This window comes from Mustela putorius, unplaced genomic scaffold (genome assembly GCF_011764305.1).
Source record: "Mustela putorius furo isolate JIRA1106 unplaced genomic scaffold, ASM1176430v1.1 tig00003858_pilon_pilon_pilon, whole genome shotgun sequence".
Classification (NCBI taxonomy): Eukaryota; Metazoa; Chordata; class Mammalia; order Carnivora; family Mustelidae; genus Mustela; species Mustela putorius.
Window position 1 is genome coordinate 48,519,443 of NW_025422010.1, and position 19,199 is coordinate 48,538,641.

Genomic DNA, 19,199 nt, shown 5'->3' on the forward strand with positions numbered 1-19,199 from the left:
AGTGCGACAGCAGAGGGCACCAAAGATCGATTTCAGTCTTAGACATTTTCTCGATAGTTTCCCTTTTTTCTTCCTCCTTTCCTTCCTTTTTCTAATCCAGTTGACAGCACGGTTTGAACTGTGTGTGTCCGCTTATGTGTGGATTTTTTTTTTCAATACGGTGTAGTCTTGTAAACATTTTGTCTAGGATTTTCTTTTTTCTAGCTTTCTTTATTATAAGAATACACTATCTAATACATATACAAAAGTATGTGTTAATTGACTCTGTTAGTGGTAAGGCTTCTGGTCAACAATAGGTTGTTCGTAGTTAAGATTTTGGGGAGTCAGAAGTTACTCGCAGACTTCCTACTGCTTGTGGGGAGAAGGCGGTCAGTGCCCCGGACATGCATGTTGTCCAGGGCTCAGCTGTACTTAAAATCGGTAACGCTAAAACCATATATTCTTATAGTAAGTGGTGGGGTTTTCCCTTGGCTAATTTTAGAATATTTTAAAAGCACATTAAGACGGGGAACCTGGGTGGCTCAGTGGGTTAAGCCTCTGCCTTTGGCTCAGGTCATGATCCCAGCATCCTGGGATCAAGCCCCGCATCAGGCTCTCTGCTCAGCAGGGAGCCTGCTTCCCTTCCTCTCTCTGCCTACTTGTGATCTCATTCAAATAAATAAAATCTTAAAAAAAAAAACACATTAAGACATCAGTGTTTTTATTCATCAGACCTTTCCCATTTAACATTATGCATCAGAAGTTCTTTTAAAGATCTTTATTTTTTATTTAATAAATTTTTTTAAATTAAAAAAGTATCTTATTTATTTATTTGACAGAGAGAGAGAGATAGCAAGTAGGTAGGGAGAGGGGGAGGAAGCAGGCTCCCTGCTGAGCAGAGAGCCCAATGTGGGACTTGATGCCAGGACCCTGAGATCATGACCTGAGCTGAAGGCAAAGCCTTAACCCACTGAGCCACCCAGGCATCCCAAAGATCTTTTTTTTTAAAGATTTCATTTATCCATTTGTCATAGAGAGACTGCGCCACCGAGCACACAAGTAGGGTGAGCAGCGGTCAGAGGGAGAAGCAGGCTCCTGGCTGAGCAGGGAGCCCGATGTACAGCTCATCTGTCTGGATCATGACCTGAGCCAAAGGCAAACTGTTAACTGACTGAGCCACCCAGGCGTCCCTAAAGATTTTTATTCAATAGGATATCCCGTCCATAATCAGGAGTAAAATTGCTTAATTTTTCTTACCAAAATATTCTTAGGTGATAAACCAGTTCTTTATACTGTGCTTAGGAAATAAAAAAATTATTAAGATCATGCATTAGAAATATGACACCTAAATAATTATTTTGTGAAATGTTTTATTATTATTTGTCACATACGTATTTGTATGTACATATATATTTGTCACATACATTATTTTAGGACTCAGTGTTGATATTTATAGAAGCGTGTGTGTGTGTGTGTGTGTGTGTGTGTGTGTTAGATATATAACATTACCTAGTCTTAGTATCCTCCATCTCTGGTTTCAAAACAGATTCAGATTTTTTTTTAAATTATTTACTCATCTGCTTTACGCATTAGCATCAAAATCAGCTGGTGTTTTGTTTTAAGATTTTATTTACTTGAGAGGGAGAAGGAGAGAGCAGAAGCTGGGGGAATAGGCAGAGGGGGAGGGAGAAGCAGACTCCCCACTGAGTAGGGAGCCCAATGCAGGGCTTGATCCCAGGACCCAGGACCATGACCTGAGCAGACACTTAACTGGATGAGCCACCCAGGTACCCCCAAATCAGCTGGTGTTTAATGCTCACTGGCATAAATCAAATTTATGTTTAGGTAGAAGTCTGGACTCTTTGGTATTATAGATTGGACTCCATGCTTTTTCAGGAAAAATAATTATTTTTCTAGGTAACTTTAGAAATAGTCCTGAAAACTATGACATTAAAAAATGATTCAAAAATAAGTTTTAAATCAGGACCATTGAAGTGAATGATGCAAGAGTAAAATTATCGCCATCATTCTCAATTTCTCTAAATCATCAGATAAAATGACATATGCCTAAAATATCATTATAACGTTGGTTTTAGGGGACAAAGCTACGGGGTGTTTTAACAGATATGATTTAACCAAGCATGTATTCAAATATATAATAATGATAAATGTTGTAACAGGGATACATAAACATTTTCTCCTTTGCAGGTTGGAAGTTGTTTCCTTGTTGCTGGCAGTGCTGCTTATGGTGTGCGTGTGTGTCCATATGCTGAAAAGTACCCGGGCTTGAATAAGGATTCATCTCTTGATCATAGTTCTGTCATTTTCCTTGGGTTTTTCACTTGAGATACAATTTTATCTGCTGTTCTTAATGTGATTTCCACAGGTTCGCTTTCAGTGATGAGCAAGCAGCGCAGTAATTTTTTCCTTTTGGTGCATTTCTGTAATGTTTTTAGTGCAGTTCTTTATTTAGTATTTGAAATGGGTAAGTCTGTATTTTCCCGTATACAGAAAATATAATTTTAATAGGCTTAGCACTTACAATGGAGATATCAATTTTATCGGTCTTACTAGCTCTTTAAAGTACATTGTGTGTCTTTTGCGTTTATGATTTGAGTTTTACTAGCAAACTTGAGACCATTTTATTTAAATATATTTTATGATTTAGCTTTGCTTGCTGCCCTTTGTCAAGTAAGTTTTGAAATTAATTGCCTTAAGTATAAAGGCTTCATTTTTTTCTAAGTATCTTGTATATAATGGACACTCCACAAGTATTTGTTGAATTAAGCTTCTGCCATGATAATGTGAAAGGGAATTTGCAAACACGCATTTCAGATGTTCTTAGTAAAGGTAATAGAACAAGCATACTACTTTAATAGGAATGTTAAAGAATTTCCAGAATTAGGTAACCTGTACATGAAACTGTTAAGACTATAAGATGACTCAAATGTGTTAGTTTGTTCTAGATATATATATATATATCTTGTGACTGAGCTAAAAGATCCTTGGAGTTTGGTAGATGTTTCGGCTCATTTTTCTTTAATCTTAGTGTGACATATTAGAATATCAAACGGGCCTGCGATCACCTCTGCCATCTCATGCATTCAGCTTAAGTGCTGCCCTCACAACTTTGCTGGATATCTGTATTTTGTTGTAATAAGCCTTTAAGTCAGTAGAATCCATTGACAGATGTTACAGGTCATATGTAGGACTTGGGGATGAATCATTTTCTCCTTCTTTCTTTCAGTCTCACTCTGTTCTCATCTTCCTTCATTATTGCTGTCTTTCACCCTCTTTTCTGACTGTAGCATGCTCGTAGGTCCAGTTTCTCCATGGTGACACAATCAGCAGCACCCAGAGGTTGTGATAAAAGGAGTCACACACAATCACATCCAGATAGCATGGCAAGGAGTCACACACAATCACATCCAGATATCATGGCACCAGACACAAGATAACCTTTCAGTTGTCCAAGCACATGGGCTGTCTGCTGGCGCACCTCCCGGAAAGAGACAGAACCAGAGCTGATCTCGGGGTGCTGAAAGGGGCACAGATGTGGTTGACATCAGAGGGGAGAGCTTAAAAGCTGACCTTGTGTCCTCACTCTTGCCTTCTTTTTTCTTCAAACCCCTCTTGCTGCCTCAGTAATTTCCTTACCAAACATGTTTGATTTTATATTCTTTGGTAGTAGTGATCTCCCTTTCTCCTAATAGAATTTCGTAGCTCTTTACTAGAAAGACAATATTTACTAAGGTATTGTGGTGGGCTCTTGATTTTACCTGATGCTGTTTTTAACCTATTTTCTAAACATAGTGACATGGCTGTCTACCCAAAGTAGATATTAAGATGATGTTTTATCTTTTTCTGTGACTTGACGAGCCCTAATGCCAAGAATAATGCCTAGGCCGTAACAGCAACTTCGTATGTGGTAGCTATCAGTATCAATTTTCATATCAATAATATATTAGATATAATATATTATAAACAGCTTTATGATTCAAATTAATGTCAGTAGGTACAAAGCGTTAAGCATAGCGTTTGACATTACATATTCAGCGTTTGGAAAAACAAATATGCAGCTCAGTGGTGTTAAAAATAAAAGGGTGGGGTGTCTGGGTGGCTCAGTGGGTTAAAGCCTCTGCCTTCGGCTCAGGTCATGATCCCAGGGTCCTGGGATCGAGCCCCGCATCATGCTCTCTGCTTGGCAGGGAGCCTGCTTCCTCCTCTCTCTCTGCCTGCCTCTCAGCCTACTTGTAATCTTTGCCTGTCAAATAAATAAATAAAATCTTAAAAAAAAAAAAGAATAAAAAAAATAAAAGGGTAATGTATACATTCTTCATCCTATCCCAACTTCTGCATTCTCAGTCCTGTTGCACACTTTCATCTTCCCTCATCTGGATGGCTTCTGTTTCCTCCCAAATCATATTCGTTACTCTGATCTTTTCAGCCAACACTGCTGGTAGATAAACATCTATAAAATTAAATTTGGTTATGTTATTCCACTCTTTTAAAGCCTTTAGATGGTAGTTGTCAAGCTGTACGATAGCCTGAAGTTGTCTGGGGTTCTCGTTAGGCAGGTTCTGATCCCTTTGGGTCTATGCATACTGATTCAGGCCTGATATCAGGCCCAGGAACCTGTATTTTAACAAATAGCCTCAATGATTCTCAGAGTAGCACTGCTTTAGTGATTCTCAAGTTTGCAAGATAAAGTTCAAAAGCCTTAGTCGGAACCTCTCTGTTCTCAGTGAACCAACCCTTACATTCCTTCCCCTCGTCATCTGTGGCTTCATCAGCATCTGGCCTGTCGCATCTCCAGCCTTTATCCTTTTTCACATTTTGCTCTCTGTCTGCCCTTTCATAGTTACCCCTTCGGAGAGGCTCACCCAGGGTAGAGTTGGTGCTTTCTCTGCCGTGTCCCTTATTGTATCTTGCAATCCTCCTTTCTTCAAAGCACTATTCTTACTACATGGTCATGGTGTCTTTTCATGCCATTATGTATCTGTGAGGTTTGAGTTCCATTACTAGAAAATCATCTCGTTAGTCTTTGTATCTCCAGTGTCTTGCACAAACACAGGCGAATGTGTAACAAATGAATTAAATATGGGAATGAAATTCAGAAAGTCTTGACTTTTTTTAAAATCATATTTTGTAGGGGCACCTGGGTGGCTCAGTGAGTTAAGCCACTGCCTTCGGCTCAGGTCATGATCTCAGGGTCCTGGGATCGAGCGCGACATCAGGCTCCCAGCTCCTCTTTGTGCCCATCCTCCTCCTCTTTGTGCTCACTCTCTCCCAAATAAATAAAAATAGAAAATTAAAAAAAAATACAAGTGATTTCATTGGGCTGTAGTAGAAGATATGGGGGTTGTGATGAAATTGGAGGCAGCAATATACTTTGCCTTGCAAAGAAGTCTTTACTTTGGAAAGATTGTATCCTTGGATTCTAAAATGCCATTGAAATCCTTTCAGCTGGGCACCTGGGTGGCTCAGTGGGTTAAGCCGCTGCCTTCGGCTCAGGTCATGATCTCAGAGTCCCACATCGGGCTCTGCTCAGCAGGGAGCCTGCTTCCTCCTCTCTCTCTCTGCCTGCCTCTCTACCTACTTGTAATCTCTCTCTGTCAAATAAATAAATAAATCTTTAAAAAAAAAAAAAAAGAAATCCTTTCAGCTAGGAAGAAACGTGATCGTGATCGGATGGGAGGATGATTGAGGCAGCAGGGAGGGACCAGCTAAGGAGATTTATTACAATTTTATGATTGAAGAGTTGATTAGCAATTTAAAATAATTTTGAATTTTTTTTATAATGTCTTTTGTTCATTCTGTCATGTACTCTGATAAGCTTACACAAGATGAGTAAAACATAGTTCCCACAGAGTACAGGAAAATGTAAATATGAAAAATACCCAACTATGTCAACATAGCCAAGGTGTATACGTTTGTGACATACAGTAGATAGAAAATTTTATGGGCGCTGGGTCATTATGGACTAACTTTCCTTTGGAGAATTAGGGTCTTGATGGAATAGAAGGGATTAGAATAGAACAAAAAAGAATATTTTGGGCAAAGGAATAAATAAAAGGATTAATGGGTGGGAGACCCTGGTTACGGTATGAGAGCCGGTTTGTTAAAGCGGGAAAAATACTTGCTATCAGACCATAATGGGCCTTGAATGTTGTGCTGAACGATTTTGTATTTTATCCTGAAGCTTTATTTTCTGATTTTGAGAATAATATATCATGGCTGTATACCATTTAAGAAATGTAGGGAAATATAAAGAAAAAAGAAACTAGTCTGTAATTCCATTACAAAATGTAATGACCAGTATTTTCACGTATTTCTTCCCAGTGTTTCTCACCATGCTCAGATATATACTTAAGCATTCAATAAATGAAATCAGAACTATACTCTGTGTGTGCGTGCATGTGTGTGATTTTGATCTCACTTAAAATTGGAACAGGCAGGGTGCCTGGGTGGCTCAGTCTGTTAAGTGTCTGCCTTTGCCCAGGTCATGATCCCAGAGTCCTGGGATCCAGCCAGCAGGGAGTCTGCTTCTCCCTCTCCCTCTGCTCCTCCCTCTCCCTCTGCTCCTCCCCCCTCTCATTCTGTCTCTCTTTCCTTCTCTCTCTCTCTTTCGCAAATAAAATCTTTTTTAAAAAATTGGAACAGGAAATTTTGCCATGTGGTTAAATGTGTCCAGAAAGCATGATTTGTAGTGATTGCAGTATTTATTCTATTATATGGCTACACTTAAATTATTTATCTGTTTCCTTATTGTTAGACTCTTTAGGCTTCAATTTAAAATAATGGCTACCATTTCACTGCACATCTTTGCACATCTTTGTACATAAATCCATGTCTGTATTTCTGACTATTTAGGATAGGGTTCTAGAAATAAATGCACCGGATCAAACTGTTCAAAGGTCTCACAATGTATTTTGCTACATTGCTCTTCTATAAGGCTGCTTTTTAAATTCATGCCTGCAGTGTGTGGGTTTGACTTCCATTGTATTCCTGGATAAGTAGTTTTTAGTGTTTACTGTGCGCTAATTTTATAAATGGTATCTTGTAGTTATTTTAACAGCTATTTCCTTGACAACTAGTTTGAGCTGGTTTTCTCCTATGTTTATTGACTCTTTGTTTCTTTTACTGCAAATTGTCCTTGATCTTTATGGTATTCTCCTTCTTATTTGGGCATTAGTATTTTTCTCACTGATTTTAAGACATATTTATATAGATTACAATTCAGAAATAATTCTGGCCCATTTTCCTATTTCTTATTTGCCTTTTAATATTTTTACAGTAGTGAATTTTATAGTAGTGAATCTTTAAGTATGTTTGGAAAGCCCTTTCTCATCTTGAGATCAGAGATATTCACCTGCATTTTGATTTAGTTTTTAATCTGTATTTTCCATTTCTCTTTATAACCCATGATAATGGCAGCTTTTTGGTGGAAGAGTGATGTGACTGTATTTGTGCTTCAGAAAGAAGTCTTGTGGCTCTGTGAAGTTACGTTGGACTAAGGAGAGACTAGGGGCAGTGAACCCCACTGAGACAAGGAAATAAGGGTCCAGATGTGGTGACAGTGATGGGGGGGACAGAATGGAAGAGGAAGGATTCTCCACGGACAGCCTGGCAGACACAGCAGGTTCAGTGGCAGCGTGGACATGGGGACACATTGACTATGAGGTGCTATGGGACATCTAGATACAAGCAGTTGTTAAGTAGAGGATTGAAACTCCAGGAGGCCGGCCTGGCGATGATGGAAATTAGGGAGCCACAGGCGTCCGTCCCGACATAGGAGGAAGGACGAGTTTTCAGGGCAGCTGACGGCTGAGAAGGGTGGTCAGAATTAGAAGGCTCACCAGGAAGGGAAGCTGGGAGAGGTGGCTTTTAATTTTTTTCTTTATGCTTTTCTCTCACTCCCCCAGCAAAAATAACGATGTCAGATACTGCAAAGAGCTCAAGGAAAAGCAGGACTGAGAGTTTCCTTGGATTAGCCTCCTAACTTTCTCTACATTTGGCTAAAAGGGACAGTAGAGGAGGAGAGAGATCTGTAGAAGAGGGGGCACAGTCAAAGGATAACACTCTTTGTGAGAATCTAAGTAGATCTGTGCAAGTTCCGAACTGAGGGAAAAGAATCTGTGAATAGGCAGAGAGTGAAGGGAATGTGGAAAGAGGAGGGATTTGATGGTACAGCAACGGACGAGTCGCTGTGATAAATGGATTTTTCTTTCAGGCGGACCAGTAGTTCATTCTCAGAGAATTTGCATAGAGGTTACTGATATTTTAGTCTCTTCTATGAGTGAAAGGACTCTGCTTCAATAACAATTTTTTTTTGTTTTTAAATAATTGACCATTTTATAATTGTTTCAGCATAAAATCCTCATAAATTCACATTTTTTATATTCTGCTGATTGGTGCAGTTCGTGCGTTGCTCTTAATGGTAGAGGCACCGAATATGCATTCAAGTTCTTCTGTTTATTCCTCATCTGTGAATGTATGCAATTAAACACTTTATAGTTATGACCATTTAAAAAAAATTTTTTTTTTGCAGGGAAATTTGCCTAAATATTCTCATAACTCCCTGATGGTTCAAGCAATAAAGACGAACCTAACAGACCCGGACATACATGTGCTTTTCTTTGATGTGGAAGCGTTGATTATTCAACTCCTGACTGAAGAAGCCTCTAGGCCGAATACTGCGCTTATTTCCCCAGAGAATTTGCAAAAAGCATCTGGCAGTTCAGACAAAGGGGGCTCTTTTCTAACTGGAAAACGCGCAGCAGTTCTCTTCCAACAAGTGAAAGAAACCATCAAAGAGAACATAAAGGAACATCTCCTTGATGATGAAGAGGAGGACGAGGAGCTGATGAGGCAGAGAAGAGAGGAGAGTGATCCAGAGTATCGGTCCAGCAAATCTAAGCCACTGACACTATTAGAATATAATTTAACAATGGACACTGCAAAACTGTTCATGTCGTGTCTTCATGCCTGGGGTTTAAATGAAGTTCTGGATGAAGTTTGCCTTGATCGCCTTGGAATGCTGAAACCGCATTGCACAGTATCTTTTGGTCTCCTATCCAGAGGAGGTCACATGTCCCTGATGCTTCCTGGTTATAATCAGTCTGCTCGGAAACTGTCACATGGGAAAGCAGAAGTAGGAAGGAAGCTGCCTGCAACCGAGAGCGTTGGAAAGGGAACTTACGGAGTGTCCCGAGCCGTCACTACACAGCATCTCCTGTCTATCATATCTTTGGCAAATACGTTAATGAGTATGACTAATGCAACTTTTATTGGTGATCATATGAAGAAGGGTCCTACCAGGTGTGACCATGATAGTTTGATTTTATTCTCACATTTCAGGGAAAAAAAAACAGAATGAAACCTCTTTTATTTTTCTGTTTAGTATTTTTTTTTTTTTTGGTTCTGCCTACCTTAGCATTTTTGTGTCATCTCAGTGTTTCCCCTTGAAATTTTAAAACACAACATGCATGATTTAAAGCATGTTTAATCTTTATTCAAACATACTACATAGCTATTTAAACTGAGTAGCTCAGTTCAGGTTAAGTAAGTGAGTTAGGGACTAGCTCTTAGAGTATAATCTTAGAATTGTATCCACTTAAAGTTTGCATTGACATTTAATTCAAAGTGTTATATTTGGTTGAAGTGCTTCTTTATGACTTATATGTAATGAATGATAGGTGTCTAGTAATTAGCTTCAGAATTTTGTGAGAATTTTGTCAGAATTCTTCAGTTGGGAGAGAGAAAACTTTTTTTAATTGTAAGAGAGTATTATTTTAATATTTCATGAATATTGAACCTGATTTGTTATTATCTATTTTCTAGAAGTCATGAAGGCAACTTTTTAAACTGTGGTTTTATTATCCTTTATTGAGAGTTGATCATATTGAGAAATTTTAAAAAATCAAATACTTAAGTAGTACTTACCTAGTGTCTGGTTCTGATGCTCTTAACCCTAGAAGGCAGGCACTGTTATCCTTTTACTACAGATAAGAAAACTGAGACACAGGTTAAGTGATGTGTCTAAGGTCACACAGGTAGTTGAGTGGTGTTAAAAGAATTCACAGAAGACATACTGCCTCGGAAGTTCAAGATTTCTAATGCCGTATTACTTTTTTCAGATTTTAGAGATGAATTCTTTTAGACTCACTGTATTGTTCCATGAACTCATTTGGACCAATCATACAGGGAACGCTGAAATCTCAGCATGCTGATACTGAAGAATGAAGGACTAATTACGATATTTATTTGTCAGTGGTAGCACATTAAACTGTTCAGAAATATTTCTTAAGTTAGTATAAAGCATAAATTATAGATATGAAATTTTTGCTTGCTATTTGCTAATCATTCAATTGATTAAAGTTTGAAAAGGAAAATGTTAATAGGTAAAAACAAAAAAACCCCGTCTTTTTGGAATGGTAATTTGAACATGTTCTCTGTATGTTTCTTTTGCAATTCATTGAGGACTAGAAAGTTTAATATTTAAATGGTTCTGGAAATATGAAAGTATGAATGTATATATACATATATTTTCTTTTTTTTTTTTTTTTAAGGCCACCTCGACCAAGCACCCCAGACCTTTCTAAGGCAAGGGGTTCCCCTCCAACTTCCAGTAATGTTGTACAAGGACAGATTAAACAAGGTAAAATTAAATCTTATTAAGTAATTGACCTGACATTTCAGCTGTAGAAACTGAGGAGGCATAACTAATGTATAATCATAACATTTTATTTGTCTCATATTGTTAAAAGAGAGAAAAGTTGTTATATTCCAGATGTAAATATGGATAATTAAGATGTCAGTTAAAAATAAATCAGATTTATTTAGAAACTGATAAATGAGCATATTTCACATAATTTTGTTGTACTGTCTTTGACCTAATTTTTATGAATTAGGGGCATCTTAACTTGACAGCACTAGTGTGTTAATCATGTGTATCTTGAGTTTAAAAGTTTTACCTGTTTTGTTAACTACATTTATAAATGTTTTAAATTCATGTTTTCATACTGTATCTATTGTTATTTGCCAGTAGTTCATGCTTTGTAATCCACAAGTGGAAAAACTTTCTTTTTATGTCATTATGTGTCTTAATTTTTTTTTAAAGATTTTATTTATTCATTTGAGAGAGAGAGCATGAGAGGGGAGAAGGTTAGAGGGAGAAGCAGACTCCCCATGGAGTTGGGAGCCTGATGCGGAACTTGATCCCAGGACTCCAGGACCATGACCTGAGCCAAAGGCAGTTGCCCAACCAACTGAGCCACCCAGGCACCCCTGTCTTAATTTTTGTCTGTAGCTTTGTTTTTCATTAGTAGATAGAAGAGAAAATTGAGTTTTGCTTCCATTATTATCTTTTATGTCCATTATAAGAGTGGCAAATGAGGCAACCAGAGTTGGGGGTGGGGGGTGACTTCTGCTTAGAGAGCCTTCCTTCAGGCCTAGAGTGAATTCTGACTCTCTCAGAATGTGATAAAAGTGAAGAAGAAGTGAGCAAGAGATGAGATGATGAAGGTTCTGCCTGTGAATGGTGACTTCAGGGTCTTCTTTTTCCCATAGTTTCTGTTTTAAAGATTTTTAAAAAAAATTTTTTTCCCATCCCTAGGACAAGTACTTTTCTCTTTCTTAGCTTATTATTTGGTATTTACTTTAATATCTTTAAATAGATGCCTGATTTTCAGTTTTAGGCACTGCTGGCTTCTCATTCTGGGAGATGAACTCCCACCTTCTCTGCTCCTACTCCCAGTGTCCGTTCCAACCCCTCATGCTCACCTCCTTTATTACCCTTCCTCTGATGAAAGATACAAACTCGTGTAAAATAATTTCATGTTACAGAAAAGTCTTGGTTGGATAAGTTTTTGTACTTGTGTATGTGTGAAATACATATACAGAAAGGTACGCAAAACGGAAGTATGTAGCTGAGTGACTTTTACATGCTAAACTCCCTTGTAACTATATCCGTGGACAAGAGCTTGAACACTGCCATCATGCCTGAGGTTTCTGGGATGTTCACTCCCTGTCATTAGTGCCCTCTTCCAAAAGTTAGCTACTGTCTTGGCTTCTGGGAAATCACTTTCTTTGCTTTAGAGTTATACCACCCAAGTTTAAAGCCCTAAAACTGTAGTTTAGTTTTGCTGTTCTTTGAGTTTTATATGAATTCCGTCAGTCATGGAGTATACTTTTGTTTTGGGTTTCTTTTATGAGATTTTTCGACGATACTGCGTTTGAGATTTGCTTATTTCATTGTTTATTTTTATTGTTCTGTAATAGTCTGCAAAATGAGTGGACCAGAGTTTCGTCATCCATTTTCCTATCAATAGACATTTGAATTATTTTCATTGTTTTTCGTAAATCTGCAAACAATCTTGCATTTGAATCTTAATGTACCTTATCAGTATCAGTACTTCTGTTGTGTATATAACTGAAAGTGGAATTTCTGCATATGTTTAGCTTTAGCAGATAATACTATGTTTTTCTAAGTGAGTGACTAATACATATCCATCAAAATGGCTAAAGTGAAAAAGATGGAAAATACTGGGTTGGCTAGGATATGGAGCAACAAGAAGTCTCATAGACCATTGATGAGCTAATGCTCAGCAGTGAATGTAGCTACCCTGAATATATTCCATATCTTTCACTTGAGCCATTTTGGTGTATGTGCAGTAGTCTCTCAAGTGTTTAATTTACATCCCCCAATACCCATCTGGGTTGAATACTTTTTAGGTATGTTTATTGCTCATTTCTACATATGTTCTTTTGTGAAGTGCCTGTTCAACTCATGTGTGTCTAGATTTTTTTTTTTAATGACTTGTAAGTGTTGATCTGTCACTGTCCCTGATTTGAGCCCTTTGTTCTATGTATTGCAAATATTTACTTGCCTTTCGCTCTTATCTTTGAAATTCAGCATCTCTCAATTTCAGTGGAATCTAATATATCTATTTTTTCACTTAATGATTAATATTTTTGTGTCCTATTTAAGAAGTTACCTTGATACCTCTACCCTGATAATCATGAAGATACCCTTCTGTTTTATAAGCTTTATTGTTTTATCCTTTTTATTTAGATCTACAATCTGCCTACAATTCAATTTTGGGTATAATGGGAAGCAGGGGTCCTGATTTGTTCCCCACTGCTTTGCAATGCCATCCTTTTCATAAATAAAACATTTTTCTATATGATCTGTTTCTGGGGCTGTTTGAGCCCATTGACTTGCTTGTGTATTCTTGTTCCTTAATTACTGTAGCTTTATAGTAGGACTTGGTATTCAACAGATAGAGTCTTCCCATCTTATTCTTTTTTTTTTTTTTAAAGATTTTATTTATTTATTTGACAGAGAGAGAGATCACAAGTAGGCAGGGAGGCAGGCAGAGAGAGGTGGAAGCAGGCTTTCCGTGGAGCAGAGAGCCCGATGTGGGGCTCGATCCCAGGACCCTGGGATCATGACCTGAGCTGAAGGCAGAGGCTTTAACCCACTGAGCCACCCAGGCGCCCCTTCCCATCTTACTCTTAAAGAATGTCATGGCTATTCTTGTTTCTTTGAATATCTCAATTGTCATTTTAGAGCTAGTTTCTTATTTGTTATAAAGACCTATTGTGATTTCAACTGCAGTTTTATTGAATTTGTAGATGAGTTTGAGGAGAATTAATATCTTTGTGGGTTCATTCATTCAGTATATTCCTGTATTTATTTAGATCTTATTTAGCTATTGTAACTCTTTTATAGTTTGATGTGTAGAGGTCTTATATACTATTTATTTAGATTTTTTCCTAGGTAAGGATTTTTAAAATATTCTTATAACTGATATTGAATATTTTATTTTCTGTGCCTCTGGTACAGAAATGCAGATGATTTTTATATGTTGACCTTGTATCAAGCAGGCATGCTCTTCATCCATTATTTGTAATACTTTATTTGTAGATTACTTTGACTATATGGACAGTCATATGGGATACTTTTTCTATTCCCAATGTTTTCCCTTTAAGCTTTCATAATTATTATATCTCTTGTATGCTTTTTATAGGTAATTTATAAGAAATTAACTTTCCATTATTCCTTTGCTAAGTGTTTATCATCAGTATATTATCATGCTTTTTCTGTATCTATTGAGATGATTATATAATTTTTCCTTTTATTCTGTTTTGATGTATTATCATCTTATATATTGTTGAATTTGGCTTAATATTTTTTGTTTAGGAAAAAGTTTTCTCTTCTTTCTCTTCCTATTCCTTTTTTTTTTTTTTTTTTTTTTTTTTTTTTTTTAATAAGTAGCCTCCATGCCTACCATGGAGCCCAATACAGGGCTTGAACTCACAACATTGAGATCAAGACCTAAGCTGAGATCAAGAGTTACACACTTAACCAACTGAACCAGCCAAATGCCCCAATTTTCCTTTCTTCTAATGCTCTTATGAAGTGTTACATTATGCAGGTTTCAAAAAATGGATTAAGGAATCTTTCCTTTTTTTCTGTTTTCAGGTAGAATTTGTGTAAGATTGACATTCTTTCTTCCATGTATGTGCAGTAGAATTTGCTGGATTTAGATCTAGAGTTTTCTTTGTGGAAAGTTTTAAAATTCTAGGTTTAATTTCTTTCATTCTCATGTGACACTAAAGATTTTCTGTTTCTTCTTATGTCAGTTTCATTAAGTAGTACATATTTAGCAATTTTTCTAGTTCTTTTAAATTTGTTGTCCTTTGAAAAGGTACTCTTTCAAATTTTTTAATATATGTGATGATACCATCATTTTTGTTCCTGATGTTTTTAATCATTTGTATCTTCCCTCTTTTTTCTTGATCAGTCTCATCAGGCACTTATCAATCTTATTAGTCATTTTAATGAATCCTCTGTGCCTTTGTTTTTCCTTTCTAAGTGCATATTTTTTCCTGTCTCACTGAAATCTGCTCTTCTCCTGGTTTTTTTGTAGTTTAATATGCGGTTTATTTTTAACTTCCTAAGGTGGATGGTAACTTACCAATTTTTAGCCCTTCTTCCTTCAGAGTAAATAATGTTATCTGTGAATAAAGACAGTTTTGCTTCTTTTCAGTCAGTTTGAATTTTATTTTTCTTACCTTATATCACAGGTAAGGAGTTAGAGAATGCTGTTAAATTGAAAAGTTAGAGCAGTCATGCTTGCCTCATTTCCAATACATGGGATAAAGCATCCAATCTTTATTAAGCATGATATTAGGGGCCCCTGGGTGGCTCAGTGGGTTGAAGCCTCTGCCTTTGGCTCAGGTCAATGATCCCAGCGTCCTGGGATCAAGCCCCGCATTGGGCTCTCTGCTCAGCAGGAGCCTGCTTCCCTTCCTCTCTCTCTGCCTGCCTCTCTGCCTACTTGTGATCTCTGTCAAATAAATAAATAAAATCTTTTTTTTTTTTTTAAAGCACGATATTAGTTGCAGGTTTTTCTTAAATGAACAGAATGTTAAGTCAGGTACCCTCTATTCTTCGTTCACTGAGATTTAAAAATTATGAATGTATGTTAGATTTTTTCAGATGATTTTTCTGTAGTTGTTGAAATTAGCAAATGATTTTTCTCCTTTATTTTCTTAAGACAAAGTACATGAACTTTTGAACTTCAAAACAATCTTGAGGGTGACTGGGTGGCTTAGTTGGTTAAGAAACTGCCTTCAACTCAGGTCATGATCCTGGAGTCCTAGGATCAAGTCCCGCATCAGGCTCTCTGTTCGGCAGGGATTGTGCTTCTCCCTCTGATCCTGCCCCTTCTCATGAGTGCTCGCTCTCTCTCTCTCTCTCTCAAATAAATAAAATCTTTAAAAAAATTAAAAAAAAAAAACCTTGAGATCTTATGTTAGACAACACTTGGTCATGATGAATTCTTCTTACAGATTGCTGGTATAATTTGCTAAAATTTCTTAAGAGTTTATGTTATGTTTATTAGAGATTTTGGTCTACAGTTTTCATTTCTGATAATGTTCTTTGTTCAGTGTTGGTAATAGGATAATGCTGGTCTCGTAGGAATTAGGATGTTATCCCCTCCACGACACCCCCCCTTTTCTTTGTATTTTCTGGAAGGGTTTGTTTAGGATTGATTTTATTCCTTACTCATTTTATCTAAATTCACTATTGAAAGTATGTGGGCCGGGAGTTTTCTTAATGGGAAAGGTATTAAGTACAGATTTTTATTTTTAAAGATTTTATTTATGTATTTGACAGACAGAGATCACAAGTCGGCAGAGAGGCAGAGAGAAAGAGGGAAGCTGGCTTCCTGCTGAGCAGAGAGCCCGATGCCCGGCTTGATCCCAGGACCCTGAGATCATGACCTGAGCTGAAGGCAGAGGCTTTAATCCACTGAGCCACCCAGGCGCCCCTTAACTACAGATTTAAATGCTTTAATAGATACAGGATTATTTAGATGTTTTATCATTATTATTACATCTTTGGTGAACTTTGCTATTTTCTGTCAAAGTTATTGGGGAGAAAAGCTTAATATTCTCTTATTTTTCTTTTAATATCATATCTGTAGAAATTGAAATGGTACCCTCCTCTCATTTTTGTTATATATATTTTATGTTTTTTTTTCTTTTCTCCTGAGTAGTCTGGCAGTGGTTGTGGCTTTCATTATTCTTTCTTGAATTCCTATTAGTTTTTGCTTCATGTATTATACAACTCTCTTATTAGGTACATAAACTTTTTCTTACTGATTTTTTTTTTTTTTACTTTTGTCATTATGAAATGACCTCTTTATCTTTGATAGTATCTTTTGCTTTGAAAATCTACTTTGTTTAAAATAATATAGCCAGTTCAGCATTTTTGGTTACTGTTATTGCATAGAATGTATTTTCTTGTCCTTCTACTTTTTCCCCATTTGGGGTCTTTACATTTAAATTGTGTTTCTTATAGACAATATGGCCTACTTTTTGCTGTAGTGTTTAAGCCATTTACATTTAATGTGGTTGTTGATATAGTTAGTTTGAATCTGTCATTCTGCTATTTTTTTCTCCTGTCTCATTTGTTCTTTGCTCCTTCTTTTCCTTTTTCTACTGTTTTCTTTTATGATTTCACTTTATCTCTTTTATTGATTTACAAGCTAATTGTTTATTTTGTTATTTTAATGGTTATTTTAGAGTTTCTAGTCTACAGAGATCTTTAATTTATAGAGTACCTTCAAGTGATATTATACCATTAACATTTAATATTAAAACTAAAATGTTATACTTGCATTTTTTAAATTTCCTGAACTTTAGTCTATCTTTGTTTTGTATTTTACATTTATGTATTTTATAAACTCTTCAAATCAGTATTATTTAATAGTTAATTGTATTTTAAAGAGATTTAAATAAGAAAAGGAATACATTTAGCTATGTAATTACCATTTTTGGTGTTTTTCATTCCTTTGTGTAGATCCAGATTTTTGTCTGGTGTAATTTTTTTTTTTCTGCCTGAAGTAAACATTTCTTGTAGTGAAGGTCTGCTATTCTTTCAGCTTCACATCTGAAAACATCTTTATTTGCTTTTGATTTTGAAAGATATATTTTGTCTGGTATAGAATTCTAGGTGGACCATTTGTATCTTTCAGTACTTAACAGAATATTCTATTATCTTCTTACTTGCTTTGTTTTTTTTTTTTTTTTTAGAGATTTATTTATTCATGAGAGAGAGAGAGAGAGAGTGTGCATGTGTGACCACTTGTGAGTATGGAGAGGGAGAGGGATAACAGACTCCATGCTCAGTGTGGAGCCTGAAGCAGGGGTTGATCCCAGGACCCCAAGATCACAACCTGAGCTGAAATCAAGAGTCAGATGCTCAACTGAGTGAGCCACCCAGGTGCCCCCTCATTTGCTTTGTTTTTAACAAGAAATCTGATGTCATCTGTATTTTCCTATTTAACATTAAAACATTTTTTTTTTTTACTTTATTACTCTTGCTGTTTTAAAGATTTTCTCTTTGTTATTGATTTTGAGCCATTTGCTTATGAAGTGCCTTGGTGTAATTTTCTTTATGTTTCTTGAGGTTGAGTTTATTGAGCTTATTATTTTTTATAGTTTTCATTAATTTAAAACATTTTTCAACCAATATTTCTCCAAATATTCTTTCTATTCTGTCCTCTCTTCTCTCTTTAGTGGACTCAAATTCTATGTACATTAGGTCTCTTGAAATTGTTTCATAGATCACTGATGCTTTATATTTGGATTTTTTTTCCCCCTGTGTTTTCATTATTTAGTTTCTGTTCCAATGTCTTCAAGTTCATTCATTTATTCTTGGCAATATCCATCCTGGTATTAAAAGACGAACCAGTGTATTTTTCACCTCAGACATTATGATTTACATGTCCATAATTTTGATTTGTATCTTTTTTAATATCTTCATTATTTCTATGTAACTTTTTTCAGTATATTAGCTATAGTTATAATGACCGTTTATACCCTTATTTGATAATTTTAACATCTCTGTCAGTTTGGGGTTCATTTTTAATGGATCCCCCCCATTATGGACTGTGCTCTCCTGCTTCCTTGCATGCTTGGTAATCATTGTTAAATGGCAGACACTTGGATTTTACCTAGTTGGGTACTGAAGATTTTTATATTGTTATAAATCTTTTTTTTTCTTTTGTAACTTATATTCTGGATACAGTTAAGTTGCTTGGAAACAGTTTGATCTTTTTCTGGTCTTGTTTTTGATTTGTTTGGTGGGTTTAGAGTCATGCTCTAAGGCTAATTTCCCATTACTGAGGCAAGAGCTTCCTGAGTATTCTATCTAGTACCCCATAAATTATTAATTTTCCAGTCTGGCTGGTGGAAGCAACATGGTCTTTGGCATTATAGTTTCTTCACACACATGAACTGATCAGTGTTCTGACTATTCCAGGGGGATGTCTGAAGAACTTGATCTCTGAAGCTTTCTTCTCTCTGTGCAGTGGATTCTAGCTGCTCTGGCTTCCTGAGACTCTCAGCTCTGTCTGTTCAACTCAGGGAAACTGAGAGGCTCTTCCTCAAACTTCTTCCCATATCTTGGTCGAGAAACTCCCACAAAGCAATAAGCTGGGGCAATCATAGTGCTTGCTGTTTGTCTCCCAACTTCTGACTCTCAGTTGATCATCACTTGATGTCCAGGGGCTTGAAACCATTGTTTTATGTGTTTGGTTGGGGGAGTTGTTTTAGATGGGATTATAAATCTGTTTCATGTTACTCCATCTTGGCCAGAAGTGACAGTTCCTCTCCCATTACTTTTAAAATGTTCTAAATGT

At 36.5% G+C, this 19,199-nt stretch overlaps 1 protein-coding gene across 4 annotated transcripts in view; it reads left to right on the top strand.

Moving 5' to 3' along the window:
• WDR7 (WD repeat domain 7) overlaps positions 1-19,199 on the top strand; it is a 365,672-nt gene that overhangs the window by 98,207 nt on the left and 248,266 nt on the right. For all 4 annotated transcript variants that reach the window (XM_004745540.3, XM_013052736.2, XM_004745543.3 and 1 more), the window contains exons 15-16: positions 8,531-9,300; positions 10,551-10,639. In XM_004745540.3, the coding sequence (XP_004745597.2) occupies positions 8,531-9,300; positions 10,551-10,639 (859 nt within the window). The remainder of the gene's footprint in view (positions 1-8,530; positions 9,301-10,550; positions 10,640-19,199) is intronic.